Source organism: Marmota flaviventris, chromosome 7 (assembly GCF_047511675.1).
Source record: "Marmota flaviventris isolate mMarFla1 chromosome 7, mMarFla1.hap1, whole genome shotgun sequence".
Classification (NCBI taxonomy): Eukaryota; Metazoa; Chordata; class Mammalia; order Rodentia; family Sciuridae; genus Marmota; species Marmota flaviventris.
Window position 1 is genome coordinate 2,354,817 of NC_092504.1, and position 27,154 is coordinate 2,381,970.

At 52.9% G+C, this 27,154-nt stretch overlaps 1 protein-coding gene across 1 annotated transcript in view; it reads left to right on the forward strand.

The window, feature by feature from the left end:
- Positions 1–4,485: 4,485 nt before the first annotated feature.
- Positions 4,486–27,154, forward strand: part of Cfap99 (cilia and flagella associated protein 99) — a 37,030-nt gene continuing 14,361 nt past the window's right edge. Inside the window, exons 1-9 of the mRNA XM_027945400.3 lie at positions 4,486–4,596; positions 9,989–10,133; positions 10,898–10,992; positions 14,036–14,148; positions 15,295–15,472; positions 20,750–20,830; positions 20,982–21,062; positions 22,058–22,123; positions 22,359–22,447. Of these exons, the coding sequence (XP_027801201.3) occupies positions 4,486–4,596; positions 9,989–10,133; positions 10,898–10,992; positions 14,036–14,148; positions 15,295–15,472; positions 20,750–20,830; positions 20,982–21,062; positions 22,058–22,123; positions 22,359–22,447 (959 nt within the window). The remainder of the gene's footprint in view (positions 4,597–9,988; positions 10,134–10,897; positions 10,993–14,035; positions 14,149–15,294; positions 15,473–20,749; positions 20,831–20,981; positions 21,063–22,057; positions 22,124–22,358; positions 22,448–27,154) is intronic.

The window sequence follows — 27,154 nt, forward strand, 5'->3', positions numbered from 1 at the left end:
ACTCAGTCATGGAATGAGGAAAGGGGTTGGTGGGAAGGGAGTCCCAGGAGTGGCCTGGCTACTGCTCAGCTCCTGAGCAGTCCCACTGAAGCCCAAGCAATCTTGCTGCATGGGCAAAAGCAGGCCTTTACTAACAAGGTCCACCTCCTCTGAGGACAGCTGGGGCCACCTGCAGTCAGTAGAGCTAGCTCCTAGGGCTTGGCCTCACCTTGAGCCTCTCCTCCCAGGACAGGGTTAGGACCCAGAGCAGCCCAAAGCACACAGTCCCAAGTCAGGCCAGGTGCAGGGCCTGGAGTGCCGGCCACCAAATGCCGCAGTCTGGCTGGGCACAAAATCACGAGCCACCACACAGCTTGTAGATTCAAACAGCAACTCTTTATTCCCAAACTCACACCAGCCATCTACAATCACGTTCTGGGGAAATCCACGTTCTCTGCCCAAATCCACCCCCACTGGCTTCTGTCTCCCAAAAAAACTGTCTGAATCCCGTGAGAACTCAAGGGGAACTCAGGCAGCAGGATACACCCTATTCCCAGCAGGAATAACCTTAAACCTGGAACCACCCTAAACCCGGATTGTCCTAAACCGGGAACGCCCTAAACCCGGATCCGCCCTGGTCCTTGAGCAAGGTCACCTTACATGCAATGTCACTGCAAAATGTCCTATTTCCACGAGTCCTTCCACTAAGCAACATGGGGTACGCTGGCAAGGAAATTGTCATACCTACTTGGCTAATGGCTCCCAGCATCTCCCCCCTTCTGATTAATTAAACAACAAGCAATGTGGCTTAAGGACCGTGCCTGGTAGGTTGTCCAATTCAACATATGGTTCTTACCCGTCATGGGAAAAACTGACCTCTAGGCGTCAGCCTCCTGTCTTAGGTTGATACCACTGCAATTGGATCATACCCGTCACTGACTACCGGTCCAGCATACAGCCATACTTGTGGATAGGTCTATGCACCAGTGGGGGGGTGAGGTTCTTTGCCTCACCTCTGTTGGCCCCCAAATTTGGCCTTGGTGCCAGTGGGGGAGTGAGGTTAATGTGGCTTAAGGACCGTGCCTGGTAGGTTGTCCAATTCAACATATGGTTCTTACCCGTCATCGGAAAACTGACCTTTAGGCATCAGCCTCCTGTCTTAGGTTGATACCACTGCAATTGGATCATACCCGTCACTGACTACCGGTCCAGCATATAGCCATTGGCCCCCAAATTTTAGACCATCACTAGCAGAAGGGAGGAGGATACAGAAATGCCACGACACCAAGCCAATTGACGGCTCCTTGGGAAAAATTGCATCACTGGTGACACCATCAGCAAAGATATGCCAGCATTACCACAATTCGCTGCACCAAACGATAGTTACATAGTCCAGGCAAGTTCTGCAAGCAGTTCAAAGCAGAGGGGTCTATCAATATGTCCATTTCCTCCCAAAGTAAATCGAGTCCTTGATTGAGCATTACTTGTTGAGTTATATTCATTGATGCATCAGTTTATACAGTTTACTGTGATAGCTATCATAGAAGCTGTAGTCTGGTTTTATCTTTGTCTTCACCGGCACTGGGATGGAGATAGGAATTCTGGCAATGATGCTAAAGAGACATTATCCTGAACAGAATTATTAAATATGATGAAAAGGAAAGGTGAAAGTAAACAAACAGATCTGTTAACCTCCTTTAAAAACAATCCTTAACAGCTGTTTACCTAATTTAAATTAAACCATTTAAATCACGTGAATAAAAAAAATAATAATAATAATTCGGATCCATTTTTTCATGAGCGTTCCTCATATAAGATCTATGGACATACGCACACACAGACATACAACACAAAACACAAATGTGCACACAAACGTACAACACATAAGACAATAGTAAAGGCCTTGTAGCTTTACCTAGGTGAAATCTCCATTGCAATTTTTAAAAACTCCAGTCAAAAAATAAAACTGATCAGAAAAACATTAACCTAGGTTTGTATGAGCTCAAAAAATAAAATAGAACTTTATGATGTGGGAAAAAGCAATAATAAAATAGATATTGAAAAAAAAAAAGCACCCTGGTTAATCACTGTCGCAGATGTAAGAATAGCCAAGCTGGAGCTCTGGATATCAGCTGTTATGGATTTGAGTCAAATCATCTTCTTTTTGGACTGTAGAAATTGCTTTAGTTAATCTCTCTGGAATCCAAATCGGCTGCTGTTCTCCCTGTAGAAAAACACAAACAGAGCCCCGACTCCAGACAATCACTGGGTCAGGACCTTTCCATTGTCCTGTTAGAATATCTTTCCAAAGTACTTTAGGCTTATGTACATTTTTTGGATACATATGCCTTCCCGCAGCGCTAAGTCCTGATGAATCCAAATTTAAAAAGTTTAGAGTAAAAAGCGTTATTTTAAGTTTATCTTTGGGGGATATATACCCCCTTCCAATTCCCTCTTTTTGCTTTAATAAGTACATTTTAATCTTCTATTTTATCCAATATTTGACTTTAAACTTTTCTCTTCTACCTTTTTCTATCTTGAATATCTGTATCTAATAGTTGTCTTAGCTTTTTGTATTTTTTTATCTGAAATACCTTTATTTGACATTTTTAACCATTTTCTATCTTATTTCTATCTTCTAGTTTTCTTCTAAGGTTTTTATATTTACCCTTAGTTGCTTTTTTCTCTCCTAGTTTTCTTTTGTTTCCTATTTTGTGGGTTTAAAATTCTTGTCTTTCTACATCTTTTTTATCTTCCTATATCTTTTTTATCTTTCTACATCTTCTCTCTTTTTTATACCTTTCTGTACTTCTGTTTTTAAAGTTTTCCACTTCAAATTTTTAATCTTCTTTATCTAAATCTTTTATCCTATTATCTTCTCATTTTTTAAGCAATGCCTTTAAGATTAACTAAGCTTCTTTCCTTCATCATGAAGGCATTTTAACCACCTTCAATTTAACCTTAGACATTTTACAACTTTTTACTTTACCACACACAGATTATCTCATCTAGAAACATTTCTCTCTTTTTTTTAACCTTTATATTAAAATATATTTTCACATCTTGAATTTTTTATATCTCTTTTGTAGCTGTTAACGCTTTTTATAAATTCACATTTTGAAACAACCCTTATAAAATTTCTGATTTAGACAAATTACTCCACTTTAATAAGATGAAATACTTTCATGTTTTTTTATGGTACTATAATACTATGATTAAAACCCAACTGAAACTTCTTATACTCTTTGTATATAAATTACACATGATAGAATCTTAACACTTAGTAACCTTGTTTTAGCAAAGACACAGACCAAAGCAATATTAAACTTTTTTTCCATTTACCAATTTATGAAAACACACATAATGTTTAAATACATTACCTTATGGAACTTAATAAGTAAAGAGTACTTGATTTCATATTTAGTGGTTGATATTTTAACACTTTAGCTTTGTAAATTAATCAGATGTCTGTAAAAACCAAGATCTTAGACAATTGTAGTAAACAGAACTAGCCATCTCTTTCTTGAAGAAAAATCCTTCTACAGGATACCATGATGGTCCCATTGATATACTTAATAACTCGTCTTTAAAAAGCCAAGGGCTACATTTTTGTATTGTATCAACATATGCCCTAATTGTTCTTGGTCTTACTGGGGTACCTCCTTCCTCTAACAATTTCTCTTGCTCGGAGGCGAACAACTTCAAACCTTGAGTCAACCATTTTCCCCAGTTTGCCTGAGAAAGTTCTAGGAACAGGCAACTTGAAATAAAAACAAAATAAATCAAAACAATAACACATTGTTTTTTGAATTGGTCACCCATTCTTTCGCTCTTCCTCAGGGGCGAGCAATTTCACTTACCTCCAAGTTTTAGATGTTCCCCGCGTGGACCACCCCAGGAAACCCTGGGAGCAACCCCAGGCCAGCCTGTCTGCTCAGCACCCTCAAGACCTGGCCCCTTACCAGCTGTGCATCCTCTCTGAGTCTCGGGTATCTCGTGTTTAGAATGGTGGTGTTGGAACTGGGAACCCCAGGCTGCTCCTTGCCATAGCCTTTTATGATTTGGTCCCCTGCTCTGACCAGGGCCTGCCAAGTAAGCAGCCACCCTTCCAGGTTGGACTAAGGCCTGTTCTTGGCCTGAGTCATTCCCAGGGCTGGCCCCCATCTGCAGTTTGGCCTTGGGACAAGCCTGGGAGCCTCAGGGTACAAGGAGGAGTGGGCTTGGGCTCTAGTGAGTGGTGGTGACCTGGGAGCAACCACACCAACACCGGCCACTGGGGCAGCAGAGACCTGAAAAGGACTTTCCAGGAACTGGTCTCAGGTGACCTGAGCCAGGGTCCCCACTGGCATCAACAGGCCTCATTGCTCAAGGTCCCTAGCAGCCTGGTGGACTTCCATCAGTGCTGGTAAGGGTCCTGCAGCCACTTCTGCCCAGTCACACTGGCCACCTAGAAGTTGCAAAGAAGGTGACCCATGATGTTTTATTTTTAGGGTCCTTCTCAGGAAGATGGCCTACTATGGAAAATGCATTGATGTTGTGATAGAGCAACTGGACAAGTTTAAGCCTGAGAAGGACAGTCCCGACCAGTTCCTGGAGGCTGCATCCTCCTCTCTGCAGGTAGGGTCAGGGCAGCACTGGACTTCTGGGAGGCTGGATCACTGGCATTTCCCTCTCAAGTCCGTGCCTAACAAAGGCCTCCTTCCTACCAGGAGAGGCCCCAAGGTGAATTTCCCTCCCAGTGTGGCCAGCAGCGTTCTTGGGAGGCTCCCAGCACCCAGGTGTACATCACACTGGACTATGTGGGAGACACCTAACTCTGGATCATGTCCCTACATAGTTCTGTCATCAACATAGATAAGAAGAGGGATCCCTGAGCCCCTGCACACCCACCCCTAGTTTGGAGGGTCTATAGCTGTGTTCACAGTGGCAGCAAGTGGCCAGGGACCTCCAGAAGAGTCAGGGGTAGGCCAAGGCACCGAGGCCCTGGGGAGCCACTGATATCCCCCCACCTCTTTCATCTTTCTGCTCACACCTTGAGGCTGGCCACCTATGCCTCAGCTCCTGCCCCCACCCCAGGGATCCCTTTCCATCTCTCCCCAGTTCCTGTCCAGAAACTGGTCCCCTGGGATGTAAAACCTGGGCTTGGGAGAGGAGAAGCCCATGGTCCTCAGTCTGCCTCGCTTCAGCATCACCTGCCACCCCAGCACCTTACCCCACAAGGACCCTCCCTGTCATCTGATCCCTATCCCCCATAGGCGGTCTCTGACCCCATGTCCACTGTCCATCAAGGACAGGTGCCAGGGGAAGAGCTGGGGGACTGTCACATGGGTGCTCCCCCATCCCACCCAGGAAGCACCCACCCTTGAAGGGGGTGTTGTCACAAGTGCATTAGTGGGAAGGGGGCAGGAAGAACTAGGCAATCTTGCTGCATGGGCAAAAGGGGGCCTTTACTAAGCAATCTTGTTGCATGCTGCTGGTTGCTGCTCTTGTTTGAAATGGCCTCAGTAGGCTGTTACTGCCATGGCCCCAGGGAGGTGTCCCTGGCCACACCCCAACCCATTACCTGCACAGTTATCTCCTACTGAGAGACCTGCCCTTAGGAAGCAGCCAAAAAGCCCAGAGGCAGGAAGGTGTGGGCAAAGGCTGCAGGGGCTCGGGGGCCAAGGCCTGTCATGGGAGAGAAAGCTTAGAACCTCTGACTCCTAATCCCCAGCTTCTAGAAGAGTCCTTCCTCCAGCTGGGGCTGCAGTCAGCAAGGACGGAGGCCCTAGAGGGCACTGGGCCTCCTCCCCACCTCAGCACCTCCTTGCTTCCTGCTCTTTCTCTAACAACCTCATCATTGGGGGGACACAATGAAAACAGCAAGGGTCAGAACCGGGGAAGCCCTTGCACAGCTTGGCCCAACTTCTGCCCTACACAGAGCTGGATCCCCTTGCCCAGAATCCTGCCCTGGAAGCCAGCCCAGGGCCTGGCACTCACCTGTCACCTAGACCCGTGACCTGGACCCACCTGCTCCAGGGCCTGGCTTGAGCAGCTCCCTCTCTCCTTCTTTCAGCCACAAAGGCCTCTGGATCCCAAGTTCCTGCAGCTCCTGTTGGCACCTCCCTTTCCACCAAGACTACCTGCTCACTGTCTGGGGCTCGTCCCACGTCCCTCAAGCTTCTGTCCCAGTCTGTGTGCTACTATAACAGAATGTCTGAGGCTCGGTAATTTATGAGTGACAGAATGTATTTCTCCCAGTTAGGGGAGCCTGGGAAGTCCAAGATTGATAAAGATGCTGGCATCTGGTGAGGGCCCTCATCCTGTGGCAGAAGCCAAGAAGGAGAAGAGGCAGAGCACATGCCCTCTCCAGGGTTCCACCTAAACACAACCACAAGGGCGAGTCCATGTCCATGCAGGTCTTGTAGGTCAAACAGCCAAACACAGCACCCTCCCGGCAGTCTCTCCCCACTCTCCGCTGGCAGCTCCAGGCCCTACCCCCAACCTCCTTGTCACGGAACCTGTAGGTCCAGCCTGGCACAGTTACCCCACTCTGCAACGTGCCACTGGAGCCCGGCACTACCTGTGTTGGTCTCCTTCACCGGCACTGCTCCTTCTGGGCTCTGGCCTCTGGTTGTCGGGGTCCTCAGGAGGCTCTGGTCATCTTGCCTGCTCCCAGCCCTTCCTCCAGCCCTGACCCTCTCTGAGCCCCATGCCCACTGCTCTGGCCACACTGGTTTCCAGCTGTTCCTAACACTGACCGTTCCCCCTCCTGGTCACCTGCCTCAGCCCACAGTGGGGAGAGCGGGCTGGTTCTTCAAGCGAGAAAGAGAGAGCTACTGTCTTCGCTTCTTGAGCGCCAGGCAGGAGCGTGAGTCACAGCAACAGTCTGGGGTTGGTCCTGGTCCTTGAGTCATGTGTGACCCATGTGTGTGCCTCTCCCTGGGGATCCTAGCACCCCGACACCATCCTGCAGACCGGCAGCAGTGAGTGGAACTGGCGCAGCCAGGGGCACTGGCCCTGCACCTCCGAGGCCGGCACTGGCGTTCACATGGGTGGCGGAGCAGCACCTGCCTCACGGGCCCTGGCCCTTTTGCTCACTGCAAAATGTCCCCCTGAAGTCAAAGTGGAACGGGGCCTTGGAGACTGACCCAGTTTGGACAACTCGCTTTCATCTCAGCTGTAATACACCGACTTCCTCAGGCCAGGGCTGCAGATTGCCACCTGCCCGAAAGTCATACAACACAGAAACCAACAGGTGGAGTCTGATGAAGGCACGTGGAAGGCTGTGCTGTGCCCCAGATGTGTCACAGGCCTGCAGTCTACATGAGTGTGAGTGAGCTGAAGCCTGCGGATGAGGGCTCCTTAATTTAGGATGGGCCCTAACCATGAGGATGGCCTTGGAGGAAGAGGGAGTGTGGACACAGGCACAGGGAAAAGAGGACATGGTAACCCAGAGGTGGGAAAGAAGGCCACACTGCAGCAGAGGCTGTGATCTGAGGGAGGCAGACATCAGTCACCAAGCATCGAGACCCGTGACCCTGCTAGGAGGGACGGTGGGTGGGTGTTCCTCTGGTGCACCTCCACTCCAGACTGGGCCTCCAGAGCCATGAGAGGCTGTTCTCTGTCTCCAACACCCTGTTTGTGGTCCATTTGCTGCAGTAGCCCCAGGAAATCCGCCTCCTACTGGAGGCCTGTGACAGAGGGGCAGGCTGGGAACAGACAGGGCCTCAGAACCACCCAGAGCTCCTGCGGGAGTGCTGGGCCCAGGACTGGGGGAGAAGTGGGCCTGTGGCCCACTAGACTGGGGAAGTCTGAGGACTGATGGTCTGGATGGCATCCAGCAGCCTGAGTTTCCTTGCCTTGGCTCCTGACCTGCCTCAGTCTGCATCTCTGACTGACAGGTCTTGGTAATAGGGCTTGCAAGTCCTGAGCTGTGGTTGATTAGCACCAGGCCCTGTCCTGCCTGGCCCTGGGCTAGCTCCACAGACCCAGAGTGACTCCTACAGGAGGCCTGGTGACTCTGAAACTGCAGGGATCTGGACCTCTGGTTCCCCTGCCCTTGGGACAGCTGTCATTGCTGACTGATTTCCCTGGGTGGGGACTTACCAAAGCCCAAAATTTTGGTGGCCACAACCCATGTCTCATGGTCTCAGTGACAGCCTGGCTGGGAATCAAGACCTCTTTAGTGCAGTTGAGGCCTTGCCCTGACTCCTGGGAAAGGGAGCCTACCTGTCCAGACCCAGAACCCGGGCCAGGGCTGAGTGCTCAGCAACCTCTCACCCCATTCCCAGTTCTAGGATCAGTCTGTCTCTGTGAACCACTGGACACCATTTTCCTGGGAGCTGCAAGCCCAGCATGGTTGTCCTTCCCCAGTTGCAAGGACCTGGCCTCTGGCCCAGCCTGGCCCATGGACCCAGGTGCCATTTACTGGCACTGCCTCGTCCCACTTAGCCCTGCATCTGCAAGGTCCTCTGCCCGATGCCTCTCTGCCAGGCCTGCCTTGCCCAGGGCTGATGGCGTCAGAGCCCACACCTGCTCTTATTAAAAAGACATTGTCACACATCCCCAACACACTCGTAACTAATGAGCGAAAGAATCCCTATTGTCTTAGCCCCAGAGACCAGAAGAAGTTGTCCAGAGTCCTGAGAGTCACCCAGCCCTCAGCACAGATGACTCATCACCCTCTGACTCCTAGGCCCAGGACCTGGGCTTCCTGAGACCCAGCAGGGGTGGTGCCCTCTGGTGTGGGTGCAGCCTGCAGTCAGGGAAGCCCGAGGGGAGGGGGACAGAGGCTGGTGGCTGAAATGAGAGCCAGCTCAGCAGCCCTGCCTGTACTCACAGGTGTGTCCAGTGACCTTGTAACTAGAGGGAACAATTGATAACCTCCCATGGCATCTGCTGCCTCTGTTGAATGAGGAAGAGGAGGGTCTTCATTCCTGTGTCTGGGACACCAGAGCTCAGCCCGTCCTCAGGGAGACGGGCAGTGGGAACTGAAGCAAGCAGAGGTGACTTGTCCAGGCCCTGGGGGCCATCCCAGCACCACAAAAGAAAAAAAAGTAACAAAAGAAAGCTCATCTTGGGTAACAGCCGTGAGCCACAGTGTCGGGCTCTTGCTCTGCTGCGGCTCTGAGGCCTCTTTGGCTCAGCTCTTCCAGAGGATTTTGAGGCTGCAGGGCCTGCTGAAAGAGGGTAACCGGCTGGAGCAAAGCCTGGCAGTGATTTTGAAGTTGTTACCGAAGTAGCGCATGCCAACTGCAGGGATGTGTCCCCTTGTCTCTCCACGCCTCACCCCCGGGGGTCACCACCCTACTCTCATCTGACTCCAGGGCCTGGAGAGGCTGAAGTCTGGCTAGTCCCATTTCCACGTCTACAGTGCATGGCTCTGGACGCACGTATGTGCCTGCGGACGGCCTCCTTAGATTCCTGGAAATGCCCTTATTGAGCTCAAAGTTCTGGAAAACAAGACTCTCTCAACCCATTTCTGAACTGTTTGGGGAAAGGCTAAGCATCTATCCGCACCAGCCCTTCCCGTGCTGGCTGGAGACGTCAGACCCTTCATTTCCTGCCACCTTCAAAAACTGAAAAACTTCTCAGAACTTAATTTGAAAACCTTCTTTTCTTATTGAATAATTAACGCGTGTCCTGCACAGGCCACAACCCAGAATGTTCCAAGGGGCCAATGGGAGAGTGGCCCTGGGGCCACAGGGGCTGTGTGGGGACCCACTGGTCTTGCAGGCTTTCCTGCTGGCACTCCCCTCACCCCTGTGTCTGGGACCTTGCCTGAGCCCACTTGCTAAGTTACTGTGGTAAGATGCACAAGACACAAACGTCCCGTCCAGGGGCACTGGGCATGTGCAGGTGCCATGAAGCCACTCCATCCTGCCTGACTCTGGACCTCCCTGTCCTCAGTGAGGGAGGTCCCCTGGGCTTGTCCCCACCACGCCGGTCATTCCCCTCGTCTACCTCAGCCTTGCCCCGCCTCGCCCCCCCCCCCCAGCTGCTGCCCGCCTGGCTGTTTGCCCTCCAGGGCCTGAGCCCCCTGAAGCAGGCGTTCGTGATGGAGGTCCTGTCCGGCTGCCTTGAATACTGGAAGTTGCTGACCATCGTGGTAGACGCCTTCTACGTACGGGATGGCCGACTCTGCCTCTGGGCTGACTACAGCCTCTTCCAGGGTGGGTGCCCATCCCACCTGTCCCTAAGCCCCAGGCTGCTGCCACTCCAGAACCAGGGGCTGAAGGGGTGGTCAGACCTCAGCAGAGCCACCAAGGGAGCCAGGGGCTGCTCTTCAGGCTGCAGAGGCTCCTGCTGCAGTTCCACCAAAACCTGTGTCCTCACTGAGACTCAGGGTGACCTGTGAGAGGGTGGACCAGGGTGGAGTGACTCCTTACTTCACAGATGGGGACACTGAGATTCAGGCTCACGACAGGGTCAAAGGAGTCTGGCCCCCGAGGGAAGGTGACTGGGCAAGCCTGGCGCCTTTCCTGGGCCACTCCTGACCCCTGACCCTGAGGCCTTGGAGCAGGCCCTAGGCCACAGTCTGGACCTCGCTGAGTCATTAAACACAAGACACCTCTGGCCTCTGCCTTTCCTGGTGCAGGCTGGCCCTTGTGCACACCCACTGGGACCAGGACACCCAGAGAGGGGTGGGGGCTGCCCAGTCCTGGTGGGAGGCAGTGGGAGAGGCTGCAGGGTCGGGCGACACCATCTGTCCCCCAGAACAACCTCTGAGAACTGATCAAATGGGACAACACAGTGGCGGCAAACCACGGCCGCTCTAAGACCTCGCTCCTTGTTGTCTGGGGATGTCCATCCTGGGACCTTCAGCAGGAGCTGGGTGTGTGTCCTGGGCCCCCGCGCAAGGGGGGGGTTGGTGCGCCTGGGAGGCCTCCCTCTGGCGATTCTGCAGCCGCACCCTCACGCTGCACCCCCTCTGCAGTGCTGTGCTACCTGGCCACGTTCCAGCTGGATGAGCTCGGCTTCCAGCTCTTCTGCAGCATCATCAAGTCCCAGCCCACACGCAAGACCTGCAAGGTGAGCCCCAGGATGGCTGCCGCCAAGGGAGGCCGCTGGTCCCCTGGGAGCACCTCCAGGTTTCTTCCAATGAGAGGAACTCTGGTGGGTTGTTCTGTTCACTTCTGGGGAGAATGGGCTCATTGCTGCAGGGAGATTTGATTGTGCTCCTGTGTTCTGGTGGGTGGTACCTTGCACTGTTAGTGATAAGCCAGGGCAAGGAGAAGCCCTCAGGTCAGCTGGGCCTCTGGAGCCTCCCGGGGCTTCTCCACCTCCTGAGCAAATGCTAGGCCCAGCACAGCCTCCCCTCCCTCCAAGACCACATACTGATGCTGCCAGAAGGGATCCCAGGTGCCTGCTGCCTGCCTGCCTGTCCACTGCCCACGTTTCTATAGGACACTCAGTGCACCTTCCCTGTGGGCCAGGCTTCCTGAGCAGCCCACAGTGTTGTTCTTGCTTCACCCTCACACCGTCCTATGAGGCTGCTCCTACATGGTGCTCATCCCTCACTTAAGGCAATGGGGACAGAGAGGTTAAGTGTTCAACTGATGTCACACAGCACATGAGTAGTGAGCACATTCTGTTAGCCACTGGCTTGGTCACTGGCATGGGAATGGCTTCCTGGAGAAGATTGAGGGAGAGGCTACAGGACCAGGAGTGCTGGGGAAGGGGAGACTGCAGCAGCAGCACCCACCAGATCCACAGCCACAGTGACCCAGGATACCTGCTCATACGGCATCTTGACTATCTAACTGGTAAAGGAGAAATGAGGGGCAGCAGCTGGCGTTTGGTCTGTCCAGGACATTTTCCTGCTCACATGTAAACACGAGGAGCTTATAATGAATAAATATTTGTAGTTTTCCTAAGCAAGGGGTTTCTTTTTTGTGAAGGGACTGTTTTCCGAGAAATGCTTGAGGCTGGCCAGGGCAGCTTGCCCAGCTAGAGGACCTGTGCTTGGCTGATGTCCACTGCCCATGCTGGACCCTGGTGATGCCAAGCAAGGTCCATCCTCATCTGGCCCTGGGCCCTGTGGTGGTGACAGCAGGGGCACCAGTGCAGGCCACACATTACACTCCTGGTGCTGGTCACTGACCAGCCCAGACAGCCCCATGTGGATTCCCAGGGGACCAAGAAGCTACAGATCCCGCGGTCGCCCTTGGCTGATGCCTGGCCCCCCTAGCCACCTCAGGGCTCCAGGAAGACACCAAAGGGGCCTAAAAGACAGGATGACCCCTCTGGAATGCCATCACTGCTGTGGTCAGAAGTGGTAGTGTGCCCAGGCTGGCTTTCAGGAGACCACAGCCCATGGCCTCCCCAGATGTTACCCACCATTTCTGGGAGGAGTGGCCCTGGGATGCTCCAGGAGGGGGCCAAAGTTCCTGCCAGCCCCTCCCCACATGCTGACTGAATCCACGGAGAGCTAGAGGACTGCCTCAGACACACCAAAACCAGCCCCGCCCCAGCAGGGGCCCAGTGAGAGTGGTGGCCGGGTGGGGGGACAGTCCCAGGAAGCCTGGATGGGACCAGTAGGGTGTGCCCAAATGGAGGCAGGCCAGCAGGGAGGAGATGGCCACCACAGGGGCCCAGTGCAGGGGCCAACTGCCCCCTTTGGGTGTACAGTAGCATCATGACTGACAGCCAGAAGAGGAATGGAGAGGGGCAGGAAAGAGTGTGAGGGGCAGTGGCCATAGGCAAAGGCCCAGAGGCCCTGCAGGCAGGGTAGGTGAAGGAGGCCACTAGTGTGAGTGATGGGGTGGGCAGATGACCAAGAGGGGCAGCTGGAGGGCTCGGGAGATCTTGGGTTGCCTCTGTGTGGAGAAGGCCTGAGCCAAGCAGGGCAAGAGGCTGGTGAGGGGAGGTGGCTGTGCTGGGGCTCATGCTGGGGAGGCAGCAGTGACCAGAGCTCCTGTGTACCTACAGCCTTGCTCACTGCTGTCCCTCTGTCATCCTTGAATTTCCTGGGCTACCTCCCCAATACGCTTCCTGCTCCCAAGGGCCAGACTGCACTTTGCGGACCCACACTGGGGCACCATGTGTTCTGGTCACCACAGAGCTCTTCTGGGCCACATAGTGGCCCCTGTGATAGCCCTGGGGCCCTGGGCTGTCCTCCTGGCTGGTTTTCTGGGAACCTTTATTGAGTGGACTCCAGTGCTCAGCTCAACTGCATAAGGCCCTGAGCTGGAGGGGGGGTGTCAACGATTTGCACACCCCACAGAGCGGCCTCCAGGGGTCCCAGGCTGGCTGCCCCTCAGGAAAGGATGGGGCCTACACCTTCTTCCCAGCAGTACCAAGGGCCACCTTGGCCCTTCTTGGCCAGCTGACAGTCTGTCCTGTGTAGGAGCCATGCAGCTCCCCGGGCGGCTCCACCCCGGAAACTAAACCAGTCCTATGTCCTCTGGAATCAAAGCTGGACCTGGGAACCAGGAGCTGGGGAATGGCCTTCAGAATCCCCAGACCCTGGGAATTCTGCCATGGCTGGTTCTGGGCCATCCAAGGGCATAGCAGAGCCTGCCCTGGCCAGGGAAAACAGCCGCAGTCCCACAGTTGGGACCAAGCCTCCCGCTACAAGGGTCTGGGGAAACAAGTCACCTCCCCAAGGTGGGCAGGCAGAGGGCTCTCCAGGTCACCCAGTGGCAATGCCCTGGGGAGAGGGTAAGGCAGAATGGCAGAATCCCACTCCGGAAATTCCAGAGCCTTTGGAGCCAGGGGCTGGAAGGCAGACAGCTTTCCATGTGTGCCACCAACAACCTACTCAGAAGTGGGTTGTGGGGCCTTTGGGTCCTAGGAGCTGATGGGCACACAAGCCCATTCTGGAGAGAATGCGCCCTGCTGGGTTGGGACAGTCACAGAGCTGGAGCCCCTTCCCTACCTGGGACCCTACCAGGACCAGGGTCTGTCTTGAGGGCACAGCCTCTTTAGCCACCTGCAGTGCCATGTGACCCTGAGCATCACACTCTGCCTGCTGCTGGCAGGTGAGGGTGCTGGGGTGCCCCTGGGGTGTGGGGGTGGAGGCCAAGACTCCGCCCCTAGTGGCTCTGCCCCTTAGGACTTCCTCTTCCCTCAGTTCCTCAGGTTCTTTTTCAACCCCTTAAACCTATGCTCTTGGATCAAGGACGAATGGAGCCTCATCTACGAGACCGCCCATGTGAAGAAGAACTGGATCAACCCCCTAATGAGGTGAGGCAGCTGTGTGGGTATCGGTGTGCCTGGACAGACCCTGTCCCCACTCCAGGTGCCTCATGGGCGGGGGCCTCCTCATCCCCTTCCTGCCCTGAGAAGTTCCGTGAGTCAGAAAGTGCTGTGTTAGGGTGAGAGGTTCCAAGAAGCCCCAAGCCCTCTGCTCCCCTGCCTGGGACTGGGGAACAGGCGTGCTGCAGTGCTGCAGCCAGCCGACCCAGGGCCCTCCGTGCTGGAAGCCAACTGATGGCCAGAGGTCAGATGGCAAGAATCTGCTTTCTGCTCTGGAGCCCACCCACTGAGGGGTCTGTGACAGTGTCCCCAGTCCATCAGGGCTTTCTGCAGATCCCAAGAGTGTAGGCTAGGGAGGAGTTGGGAGAGCTCAGAGCTCAGCTCCTGATGCAATAAGGTCTAAATCTGTCTCTGGTGTCCCCCGAGCCCCACTCTCAGGCCTGCCACCACAAAGCTGCTCTTGCCACCTTCCCTGCCTCCACAGGAGACCTGGGGCAAATGCAGTCACAGGCCAGGACCTGAGGCAAAACTGTCAGCATAGTTGCTCCGCCATGGGAGTTCCCACTGGGACCAGGACACAGCTGGGGTTCCCCAGGGAAACCAGACCTTGGGGCAGCCCAACAGAACTCTTCCGAGCACACCCTCTCCAGAGCACCCATTCCCGAGGCTGCGTGGAGGGCAGTTGGGCTCCCTGCAGGGGATATGGCCCTAGCCCCACCTGACTCCTGCAGCTCCCTCCACCTGTCACGAAAGAGCCACTCCGGAATGTTCCTTTTCCACTGCCAGCTTCCTTTCCTAGCTCCTGACTTCCTCCATCTGTGCCATCTGCTCTGTCCCAGATCAGCTCCCTCTAGGTCCCGCCTGCCACTTGTCCGCAGAGCCTCCCAGCTTCCTGCTGTGGGATGTCCCTGGCCTCCAGATGCCTTCCTGTCAGTGCCTTTGGGGCTGTTCTTTTCATCTTGCAAGGGGAGTGCTGACACCAAGTCATGGGGGTATGCCTAGACTGTGTCTGAGAGAAGTAGAAGGGCTTTGGGCCCCTCACCACTCTCAGCCTGTTGGAGGCCTCAGTGCTTGGGGGTCCTCCAGATTCCAGGGCCACCTTGTCGACCCAGGGACTCCACTTTTGCCTTCAAGATGGCAGCCAGAGATCCAAGAGCTTGTTGATCAACTGGAGGGAGTGTCAGCTAGTCAAACTGCTATCTTCAAGACCAAGGCCAAGGTCACAGAGCCCAAGGAATTCAACCTGACTACACCCAGGCCCCGGGCCATTCCAGTACCTGAGCCAGTCCCCACCATGGCCAAGCCAAGACAAGTGAGTTGGGCATGTACAGTGGGTACAGGCTGGGATCCTCCAGGGCCAAGAGTGCACTGGACCAGGCCAGGATCATTCCAACACCCCTAAACCCCATGGAGAAGCCAGCCAGCTGGCCTGGAGATCACCACATTCTTGGGTCCAAGCTATCAGGCTTGGACTGTTATGCTCGAATTCGGGACCCCCAAAGACCACCAGAGACCCAAGATCGATGCAAGCAGCAAAGAGGTGTTTATTGCGAGCTAGCTCGGTCCTCCACGCACACACACAGCAACTGGTGACGCTGAGAGGCCCCAGCCCAGGGTTTGCAGCAGTTTTATACATTCTTTGGAGAGGGCAGGGACTTCACATACATCATAGCATCTCTTAGCAAATCATCACACACTGCGGGAAAATCAAATAACAACTCTAAAACATGATTAGCACATTCACTGGTGGGAACAAGTTGGGTAGGGGTGATTCGTCAGTACAAAAGTGGTATTCGTTGGAACTGATTGGCTTGAGCCAAGAGGGGTGTTCGTGCTGAACTACATGGTTTCCCAACATGTTATCAACCACCATAAACTACTGGGAGGGTCATCTGGCATCCCAGGTATTTCCCTGTCTCATGCTGATTGGTGGCTGCTAGGGGGCTGCTATGGGTCCCCACCTAGCCTGACTGAGTCAGGGACATCTGGCGCAGCAGATCTCTCCTGTTATTTGTAGATAAGCACATTCCCACCCTGCTAAGTTGTTTAGGAGTGCTCTGTGGGTTTTTCCAAGGACTAAGGTCATGTCCCTTCCTTGGACAGGCTTTGCTCTGAGGTAGAGGCTGGTTTTTCAGGACTAGACTTATCTGGAGGTGAAATATGAAGTATCTATCCAGACCTATCTGGAGGTGGAGCTTGAAGCCCACATTGAGCCCTAGGGCAATATGCCACCCTTCCTGTTAGCTACTCCATGTGCAGATCACAGTGCACATGCTCTTGGGGCCATTGGAAGGCAATAACATCTGTCATGCCTGTCTCCGCCTCCACACCTCATCTGTTTCATCAGCTGAAGGCCTCTCCATCGCCCCTTCCACCTCTCTGGCTTATCAGTCAGGATGCTCTTGACAGCAAGTAATGGGAAATGTAGTTCAAACTGGCTTAGACAATACACTTCTCATTGGCTGATTCTTATGGCCAAAGTAGGATAGCCTTCAGGCATAGTTTGATTAGGATTCCAACTCTGCTTCTCTATGACCTTCTATTGTTATGCTCGAATTCGGGACCCCCAAAAGACCACCAGAGACCAAGATCGATGTAAACAGCAAAGAGGTGTTTATTGCGAGCTAGCTCAGTCCTCCGCAGGCACACACAGCAACTGGTGACGCTGAGAGGCCCGAGCCCAGGGTTTGCAGCAGTTTTATACATTCTTTGGAGAGGGCAGGGACTTCACATACATCATAGCATCTCTTAGCAAATCATCACACACCGCAGGAAAATCAAATAACAACTCTAAAACATGATTAGCACATTCACTGGTGGGAACAAGTTGGGTAGGGGTGATTGGTCAGTACAAAGGGGGTATTCATTTGAACTGATTGGTTTAAGCCAAGAGGGGTGTTCATGCTGAACTACGTGGTTTCCCAACAGTCAGGGACACCTGGCACAGCAGATCTCTCCTGTTATTTGTAGATAAACAACTTAGCAGGGTGGGAATGTGCCTAGGAGTGCTCTGAGGGTCTTTCCAAGGACAAAGGTCATGTCCCTTCCTTGGACAGGCTTTGCTCTGAGGCAGAGGCTGGTTTTTCACTATTCTAGTTTCCCCTGTAAGTCAACTTCATCTTTGGGCTAACTTCCTTTGTTGTTAAAAATCCATGTCTCATACCCACAGTCTATACCATCCAGGTCATAAGAGAATATCTTGCGCCAAAAATTCCCTAGAAAAATCTGATTGGATCAGTTCAGGTTTCATGCATGCCTTTGTTACCGCTGTTTACCTCAGTGTTGAAGTATAACACCAGAGAAGCACAAGGAGGCAAGTTTAGAGTGGAAAGTAGAAGTCTATTAAAGGACAGTAGAAAAGACTTCTCCCGGGAAGAAGAAGGGGATCAAGAGGTGGAATCCGCGGAAGGCGGATGTCTTCCCCTTTTTATAGCTAAGGTCTTCTTTCAGCTTTCCCTCATTCCTGTCCTTTGTTCTGTTATCTTTCAGTGAAGGCCCAAAGGGTGGAGGACAGGTGGGCCGAAGGAGTAATCTGGGCAGGGAGGGCTTTTGGATTGGCATCTCCTTGTTTGCTGGGAGCTGCTTCATTAACATTTCCTTGGGATGGGCTCAGGGCCTTGGGGACATTTTCAATTCCCCCTAGTGCTGCTCTGGTTTCCTGGACTCCATTTTCTATAATGGCCTCCACTCTTTTTTTTTTTTTTAATTTTTTTTTAGAGAGAGAGAATTTTTTAATATTTATTTTTTAGTTTACGGCGGACACAACATCTTTGTTTGTAAGTGGTGCTGAGGATCGAACCCGGGCTGCACGCATGCCAGGCGAGCGCGCTACCGCTTGAGCCACATCCCCAGCCCTCCACTCTTGATTTTACTCAATATTAGACCCGATTTACCTAACTACATAACTACCTATCTATAAATGTGGCTCACCTTGATCTGGTTTCGGTCATCAGGAGTGTGACGGCCTTGAGCTCTCCTCAAGCTTTGGCCATGTGCTCAGCCTCCCAGATCAAATCTAATTCTCCAACAGGACTACGGGGTGTAAGGAAGAGTAAGAGGACAGTGCGGGGAGGTCCCATCCTACCTTCCTTCAGGTCTCATTAAAATCTCTTTTTCTTTCTTTTTTTAAATATTTATTTATTTGTTTAGTGGTAGTTGAACACAGCATCTTTATTATTTATTTATGTTCATTTGATGCTGAGGATTGAACTCAGCCTTGCACGTTCGAGGCGAATGCTCTACCACTGAGCCACAACCCCATCCCCTCATCCATTTATTTCACCAGACCTCATCCATTTTATTTGTCCTACGTTTTAATGCTACCAACATAGTGCTGGCTCAGAGCAGACCCTCAGTAAATACTTGTTGAATGGATGGATGGATGATCAGATGGATAGGTGGATGGATTAATGGATGAATGGATTGATGATAAATGGGTGGCGTTTTAGTCAGATTTTTTTGTTGCTATGACTAAAGGACCCGACCAAAACAACTGTAAAGTAGGAAAGGTTTATTTGAGGGCTCACAGTTTTAGAAGTCTTAGTCCATAGAAGGCCAGTTCCATTCCTCCTAGTCCGTAGAAGGCTGGCTTCATTCCTCAGGGCTCCAGGTGAGGCAGAACATCATGGTGGAAGGTTGTGGCAAAGGGAAACAGCTCATATCATGATCAGAAAGCACAGAGAGTGAATTTCTACTCTCCAGATACAAAATACATACCCCAAAGTCCCACTTCCTCCAGCCACACCCTACCACTTCAGTTACCACTGTTAATCCCTAACAAGGATTAATTCACTAATTGAGATAAGACTCTTATAACCCAATCATTTCTTCTCTGAATACATGTGAGCTTTGATTTTACTCGATATCAGACCCGATTTACCTAACTACACTAACTACCTCACATCCAAACCATAACAGGTGGTTAGATGGATGGATAGCTAGATAGACAGGCATGGGCAGATAGATGATCAGGGACCTTGTTGTTAAACAAGTTACCCCACCTGCAGGATCTTTGGCATTCCTGACCCCATCTCTCCAGGGATCCATGTCTTTTTCTCAGGTCATGGGGCCCTCTGCTCCTCTCTCTCTCTCTCTCTCTCCCTCCCTCCCTCCCTCCCCCCTCCCCCCCCACATGGCACAGCTCCTGCCCTGCTCCTCCACATGCTGGTTCCTGTTCTCTCTGTGTCTCTCAGCACAAGTGGTAAGCTATTGGGGGACATTTGCCTTCCCTGCAGCGCTGTAGGCTTCTTCCTTCTAGTTGCCTCCCCCACCCCCCACCCCCACCCCGTTCCTTCTCAGACGTCCTTTCCCCTCCCAAGCCAAGGCCTCTCCAATTCACTCACTCACCTGTTCAGCAGTTACAGCATGCCTAGGATGTGCCGGGCACCATGCCTTCCTGAGCTGGCTCTCCCACTGGGACCCTGACAAAATACCAGGATGAAGAAAACTCATGGTGTATTAGCTGGTGACAAGTGCTTAGGAGAAAGCTACATGGGGCAAGGAGACAGGAAACATTGAAGCATTTGTGACTCCAGGTAGTAAGGGCTGGAAGGAGCAAGTGGGCCAGGGGTTGTCAAGGAAAGAACAGACCATGAGCAAAGGCCCTGGGAGAGCGTCTTCCTCCCTCAAGTGTTGGAGGACATCCAGGAGGGGCAGGGAAGGGAGGAAGCGGGCTAGTCACACACCTACTGGCTGGAACAGACTCAGGACACAAGCCAAGTTAGGCCAGTGCCAGCACAAGTCCCCTCCGGCTGCCGTGGCTGAGGAGGGAAGTGACAGGCAGTTTGTGGAGAAGCAGAAGGGCAAGACTGGATATGGGTGCGAGTAGGATAGCCTTCGAGGATAACTCTGAGGCCTTGACCAGGGCTCAGGGCAGACAGCATCAGGATCCAGGTCTGCAAGGCTGGGGTTGGGAGGGCTGGGGGAAGACGAGGGCTCCAGCTGGACACCGCTGAGTCTGTGGAGCCTGTGAGACACTAGGAAGGAGGTGGGAGCGAGGATTCTGGAGTTCAGGGGTATCCAGGCTGATGGACAGGACTCCTGGCAGGTTATGGAGAGCCTCCTATGGCTGAACCCAGCAGAGGTGCCCAAGGCTACCCTGGTCACTGCAGGATCCCTCAGGGGCAGCCCACTCTTCTGGAGTCCATGACATTCTCCCAGCCCTCTGTTTAGTCACCGTCTGTATGTTCCCTCACTCTGGGGAGCTGGCAGCACCCCCATCTTGCTCCCTGCTGATCCTGGCCATCTCATCCAGGCCAGCAATGTGCCCTCAGTGCTGCTGACCTCACTTCTGCCTCTGCCCACCCCCATCCCATACTCCAAACCCCACACCAACTCCTGGCCTGAGCATGTCCCTCCCGACCAGCACCCAGGGTCCCAGGCAGCGCTCAGCAGGTCCTGCTGCAGCCCCACTTCTCTTGGGGCCCAGGTCACCATTCGCTATCCTGTTACTGGCACCACCCACCCCTTTGCCCACCCTGTGGTCACATGCAAATGCCAAAATCCTTTTCAATGCCAAAATGCTGGTTTTGCTAGACCCCTCTAAATCACAGGCACTGACCAAAGATTCTCCCTCCCACCACCCCACCAGGTCCCTCGGAGTACCTACCAGGAGCCCAAGGAGCAACAGCAGCTGCAGATCATCAAGAGGCACAACCGCCTGAAGGCCGAGGTGGCCACACGTGTCCTCTGCCTCTCTAGAGGCCCCATCAGGACCTGTTAGGAGAGGGGGAAAGTGGGACAAGCAGGAGGAGGATGGGAGATGATGGCTAGGCACGCGTGGTAGAAGCTGGCAGAGCAGGAGCTGTGTTCTGTCTCGGCAGGAGCTGCTGCTGAGGGCGAATGTGGAGGAACTGCGGTGCGCCATGCCCAGGGCACACAGAGCGCCGCCTGAGCAGGTAACAGTGGCCCTTCAGACCCAAGGCCAGTCTGCATGACAGCAAGGAAAGCTCCTTCTGCCAGGTGTGGTGGCCACATCTATGATCCCAGGGAGGATCTCAAGTCCAAGACCAGCCTGGGCAATGGAGCGAGACCCTGTCTCAAGATAAAATTTTAGAAAGGGCTGGGGTATACCAAGAAAATCATTTTCAATGCCAAAATGCCAACATGATGACACACTAATTGAGCCCTTTCCCACCATGGGCAGATTCCCAGTAACAGTGGGAGTGACCCTGGAGCCCCGCAGAGTGGGCAGGATAGGACCCACCCTGAGGCACAGGAGGAAGGATGCACAGGGGAGGAAACAGCCTGGCTGCCATCTCTGGGCTTCCAGGTGCCTCTGAGCATGTCACACTTCTACATGACAAGACAAGCCAGGGATGTTGGCCAGGGAGAAAAAGCAAAGGGACAGGAGACGGAGAGTTTCATCTGCAGGAACGCATTCTGGAGCACAGGCAGTCCCTCCGCAGCAGCAGGGCGGGCCCAGGCCCCGTGTCCCCACAGCGGCATGCCCAGGGGCAACCACAGTCTTCTACCCCCACACTGTGGCTCATCATGCCCCTGCCAGCTGGATCAGCAGGACCGCAGGAGGTTGGGCAGGGGACAGAGACTCAGGGTGCTGCCCAGGAAAGGGCATGGGGCTGTGAGACCTCACACCTGGGGGAGCTAAAGAGTAGGACATTGAGCCCTAAGGCCCAGTTGCCCCATCTTGGGACCACTGACCCCAGGCCCAGCAGGCCCTGCATCTTCCTTGCCCCCACCTGGGCAGTCCAGTGCCTCAGAAGACCTAGGAGAACACTGAAGGCAGATGCTGCCCTGGGGACCAGGGTGGGAACACTGGAGTTGGACAAAGGGGAGTGAGCTGGGTTTTCTAGGCATGCTGGGCCAGCGTCCACCCAGGAGGTCTGGGGGCACTTAGAGGGCACAGGTGCCAGGCTATGCCTCTGCCTGACTTCTGCAGGACTCCAAGAAGAAGCTGGGGTGCCCAACCCACATCCAAAAATCCCCAAAGCTGACCTTCTACAGGGTAAGGAGCACTCCTGGCCAGTCAGGCCTCCCTGGCACCCCCCCACCCAATACCTCCCAATACCTGTTCTGCCCCTGTAAGCTCTGAGGGTAGGAACTGGGGGACCCAGGGGCCCTGAGGATGGCCTTGCCCTAGAGGCAGAGGGAAGTACTTGAGTAAGGGCAAGTGGGTAGGGCACGATGGAGGGCACTGGCTGCCCCTGAGTGCCCCCAACTAGCCCCTCCCTCTCCTGCAGCCTGACAATATCCCTATCAAGTTGAACACTGCTGCCATCCTGCGAGAAGGGGCCTTGTACCAGAAGCAGGTGGAAAAAGAGCTGCAGAGGTGAGGGACTGGTGGGGACTACAGCTTCCCTGTGGCCCTCTGCCAGTCTTGCTCTGTGCCACCCTTGAGAGCAGAGGCTGGAGGAGAGGCCTGGTGGCTGGGCAGCTCAGTGGAGAAGGGGTCTGGGGTACTAAAGATGTTGAAGGGAAAAGCAAACTCAGTTTCTCCTGCATTCTCACACTACAACACTTGTGGTGCCCACCAAGCAAGCAATGCTGCCACCATGGACACAGCTGGGTGTCCTCCAACTCAGTTCTGCTCTGACGCTACACAGCATCACGTAGAGAGAAAACCCAGGGGTACTCTTACCTTGGTGCAGTCATGCAGTATCGTGCCCCAACCTCATCCCAGATCCACCTAGGCAGAAGAAAACCCAGTGGGACACTCCTTCAGGCCCACTCACATGAGTATGAGCATAGTGTCCCTTCCTGCCTGGGTCTGGCTCTCCAGACAGCTACATGCAGGCCCCTACCCACCCAGGGCTCAGGGCCTCCCGCAGTCTGCCTCTCTTGCTGGCAGACAAAGCAGTTCTTTGGGCACTGATGACCCAGTAGCAGTAGAAAGGAAGCTAAGGCAAGGAGTGTGAACCCAGGCCTAGGTTTAACTGGGGAAGCGGGGTACGGTCCAGGAAAGGGGAGACAGTCCTGGGAGCAAGACATCAGGCTGCCCTGAACAAAGGAAGGGCCAGCTTTTTATCAGGTTACTGTGCAGAGCTAGGGTCTGGCATCTCTCACTCATCGTGTGTGTGTGTGTGTGTGTGTGTGTGTGTTAAAGAATTCCCTCCTTGTAGAGGACTTGGATCCTTAGTTGCTTAGTTTACTCAGAGACACCAATATCTGGCTTTTATGGTGCATCTGGTCTTATGGTCATCTTGGACCTTGCAATAAGATTGTTGAGAAAAGTTAGGGGGAGGGAGAAAGGGAAATGCTGCCACTTTTAAGGAATGACGAGGTGGGGCTTGAGGCCTCAGCGTTTCTCTATCCTTTCCACATACCATATTTTTAGGGATGATAGGTGAATTATGGCCTGAGTGTCCCCCTCTGTCCCTGTAGTGGTCCCTGACTGGCTGCTAGACAGCCATGTCTGCTCTGCTGCCGCTCCCCACATCCTCTCATTTTGTGGACCCAGGTGGCCACCTAAGCTGAGCACATGGGACATCTGCTTGTCATTCAGTCACTGTGCAGACTTGCAAGGGAGTTCTTCTGATGTGTCGCGTCCCACTAATGAGCTCCCCAGAGTTCCACAGGCCATGCCCCAGTCAGATATCCCTTTGATAGGTCCTATTGCCCTTCTGCCTGACCATGTGACCAGGCCCTGGGCCACTGCCTGCAAGCCAGCCAAGACCTAAACAGGGGTCCCTCCCTTGTCCAGTTCTTCAACTGCAGTCCAACCCACCGGGAGGACTCCTTCCCGTCTCCAGTTAGAGCAGTGTCTTTCCAAACCTGCTGCCCGCCTGGTTCCTCCTCTTGGAACTGCTGCCCACACACCAGACAGCTCCTGCTCAACCAGCCAAGAGCTATCCACAAGGTACTGTGGGACTCAGCAGTCCCTCATCCAGGCCAGCCAGCCCTTGGGGAAAGAGGCCCATTTAACAGTACCCCCACTGATTCCCTGGGGGGCACCGGGGGTATGACCCTGTAAAAAACCATCTCTATTTCTTTTTCTTTTTTTTTTCTTTCTTTTTTTTTTTTTTTTTTTTTTTTGAGAGAGAGAATTTTAATATTTATTTTTTTAGTTTTCAGTGGACACAACATCTTTGTATGTGGTGCTGAGGATCGAACCCGAGCCGCACGCATGCCAGGCGAGCGCGCTACCGCTTGAGCCACATCCCCAGCCCCCATCTCTATTTCATTATGGAACACTGCTGGGTGCTACCACCCGAGACAGCATTTCTCCAATGTTGCATAGAAAATTTGGCATGAATAGGTGCTTTTTTTAATATTAATTTTTTAGCTTTAGGTGGACACAATATCTTTATTTTACATTTATGTGGTGCTAAGGATCGAACCCAGTGCCTTGTGCATGCTAGGTGAGCGCTCTACCACTGAGCCACAACCCCAGCCCCTGAATAGGTGCTTTTTATCAATTTGTTCCTTATACTGAAGCCTGGCAGGGGAGGTTGTTAACTTGTGGGATCATCACCTTGGCATCTATACTCAAAATAGAATAGCTTGTGGCAAACCACTACTTTACAAAATAAGGTCATTCAGGACAGGCACAGCCTGAGAGCTGCTGTCCTGCACACCATGGAGTCACCAGGGCAGGCGCAGCCTGAGGACTGCTGTCCCATACACCATGGAGTCACCAGGGCAGGCGCAGCCTGAGGACTGCTGTCCTACACCATGGAGTCACCAGGGCAGGCGCAGCCTGAGGACTGCTGTCCTGCACACCATGGAGTCACCAGGGCAGGCGCAGCCTGAGGACTGCTGTCCCATACACCATGGAGTCACCAGGGCAGGCGCAGCCTGAGGACTGCTGTCCCGTACACCATGGAGTCACTCAGGGCAGGCACAGCCTGAGGACTGCTGTCCCGTACACCATGGAGTCACCAGGGCAGGCGCAGCCTGAGGACTGCTGTTCTACACACCATGGAGTCACCAGGGCAGGCACAGCCTGAGGACTGCTGTCCTACACACCATGGAGTCACCAGGGCAGGCGCAGCCTGAGGACTGCTCTTGTGCACACCATGGAGTCACCAGGGCAGGCACAGCCTGAGGACTGCTGTCCTACACACCATGGAGTCACCAGGGCAGGCGCAGCCTGAGGACTGCTCTTGTGCACACCATGGAGTCACCAGGGCAGGCGCAGCCTGAGGACTGCTGTCCTACACACCATGGAGTCACCAGGGCAGGCGCAGCCTGAGGACTGCTGTTCCACACACCATGGAGTCACCAGGGCAGGCACAGCCTGAGGACTGCTGTTCCACACACCATGGAGTCACCAGGGCAGGCGCAGCCTGAGGACTGCTGTCCTACACCATGGAGTCACCAGGGCAGGCACAGCCTGAGAGCTTCTGTTCATCCCATAGTCACTCAGAGCAGTGCACAGCCTGCTCACCACAGAAAACCTCCAAATGTCGTAATTCTGTCAACCCCTACAATTTTATGAGTCCCTGTAACTTCTCTTCTCCACCCCAGGCCACTTTGCCCGCTCTCATGTGAAAGGTCAATCTTGATATGGCTGCCTGTTTTCGCAGGAGATTTCAAATCAGATTTCTCATTGTGATCTTGGCCTTCTGACCTCTTTAACTTCTCTGAATTTAAATGGAACATACCTATATGGAGCCCTTCAATGATGGGGGCCAAGCAAGGGCTCTCTCTGTCCCACCCAGCCTTCCACAGTGCTGTACCATGGGCCTAATTTTACCCATCATTTTCCATTTTTGATCCCAGTTTTTGATAATTGTCTAATGAAAACCAGTCTGCTGGGATGAGTACCAGAGACTCTCCTTTTTCTCTTTTTCTCTCAGTTTCAGTCCTGTGGGTGTTGATTCACATTACTTTTTTTTCTTAAGGTGAATTTAAAAATTTTTTTTAGTTATAGATGGACACAATACCTTTATTTTATTTTTTTTAATGTGGTGCTGAGGATGAAACCCAGTGCCTCACAAGTACTAAGCAAGTGCTCTACCACTGAGCCCCAGCCCCAGCCCTTAATAACAGAAAGTTCTGCCTTCCTGGGAGGAGCCATGGCCTATGCCCTCGCCTTTCCCCATCCTTTTGTTAATCACCTCAAGCTCATTACCATAGAGTATAGCTCAGTTTTGCAGCAGTAAGTTCACACAGGAGTCCCTGAAAAGGAGCCCCTAACTGCTACTCTTACCACAATCTGGGCAGTGGGCACATTTGGCAGGTAAAAATCCTGGTCATCCTAAAGCCAAGCATTTACCTTGTCTACAAAACTATTTTATCTGGAGTGTTCCAGCAATAGGGGGTGTTGACAAAATAATTCTGCTTTAAGAGAAATAAATGCAAGTCATAAAGGCCCAGGATTCAAGTTACTCAGAATGACAAGCTGCACTGTTGGAGAGGAAACAAACAGAGCAAATGAGTCATAAATCAGTATTGTCACTAGGTACATGGCTGGGGTCATCAGGTAGGTGGGCCACAGAGAGGCAGGGAAGTCTCTCCTGCAGGACGGAGGTGTTCTCCTAGGGTGTTTGCAGCTTTTGGCTGGTGGAGGCTAGAGGTCTGCTACAGGGAGTACTACCTCCTGGGAAGTCGGTGCAGCTGGAGGCACAAGGTCAGTGAATGGCTGTGAAAGCACTGCGGAGGCACCCACCCACAGAGCAAAGGGGTAAGGGGTTCCCAGCCACCAGTTCCTACGATCTCAGGAAGAATTTCAAATAAGTCTCAAAATTAACAGCAGGAGTTTATTAAAAGAGTCAGAATACAGTGCCCTGGTGCACAGCTGCAATCCCAGAGACTCGGGAGGCTGAGGCAGAAGAATTGCAAGTTCAAAGCCAGCCTCAGCAACTTGGTGAGGCCCTAAGCAACTTGATAGACCCTACCTCAAAGTAAAAATAAAAGGGCTGGGGATGTGGCTCAGTGGTCTAGTACTCCTGGGTTCAATTCCTGGTATAAAAAAAGAAAAAAAAAAGTTAGAGTACAGACATTTAGGCACCAAAGGGGTTGCCCGGGGAGGACTAGCCCTTGCAGATCCAGGATTTTTAAGGATTTGGGTCCCTTTGCTCTAACTTTGGTTTTT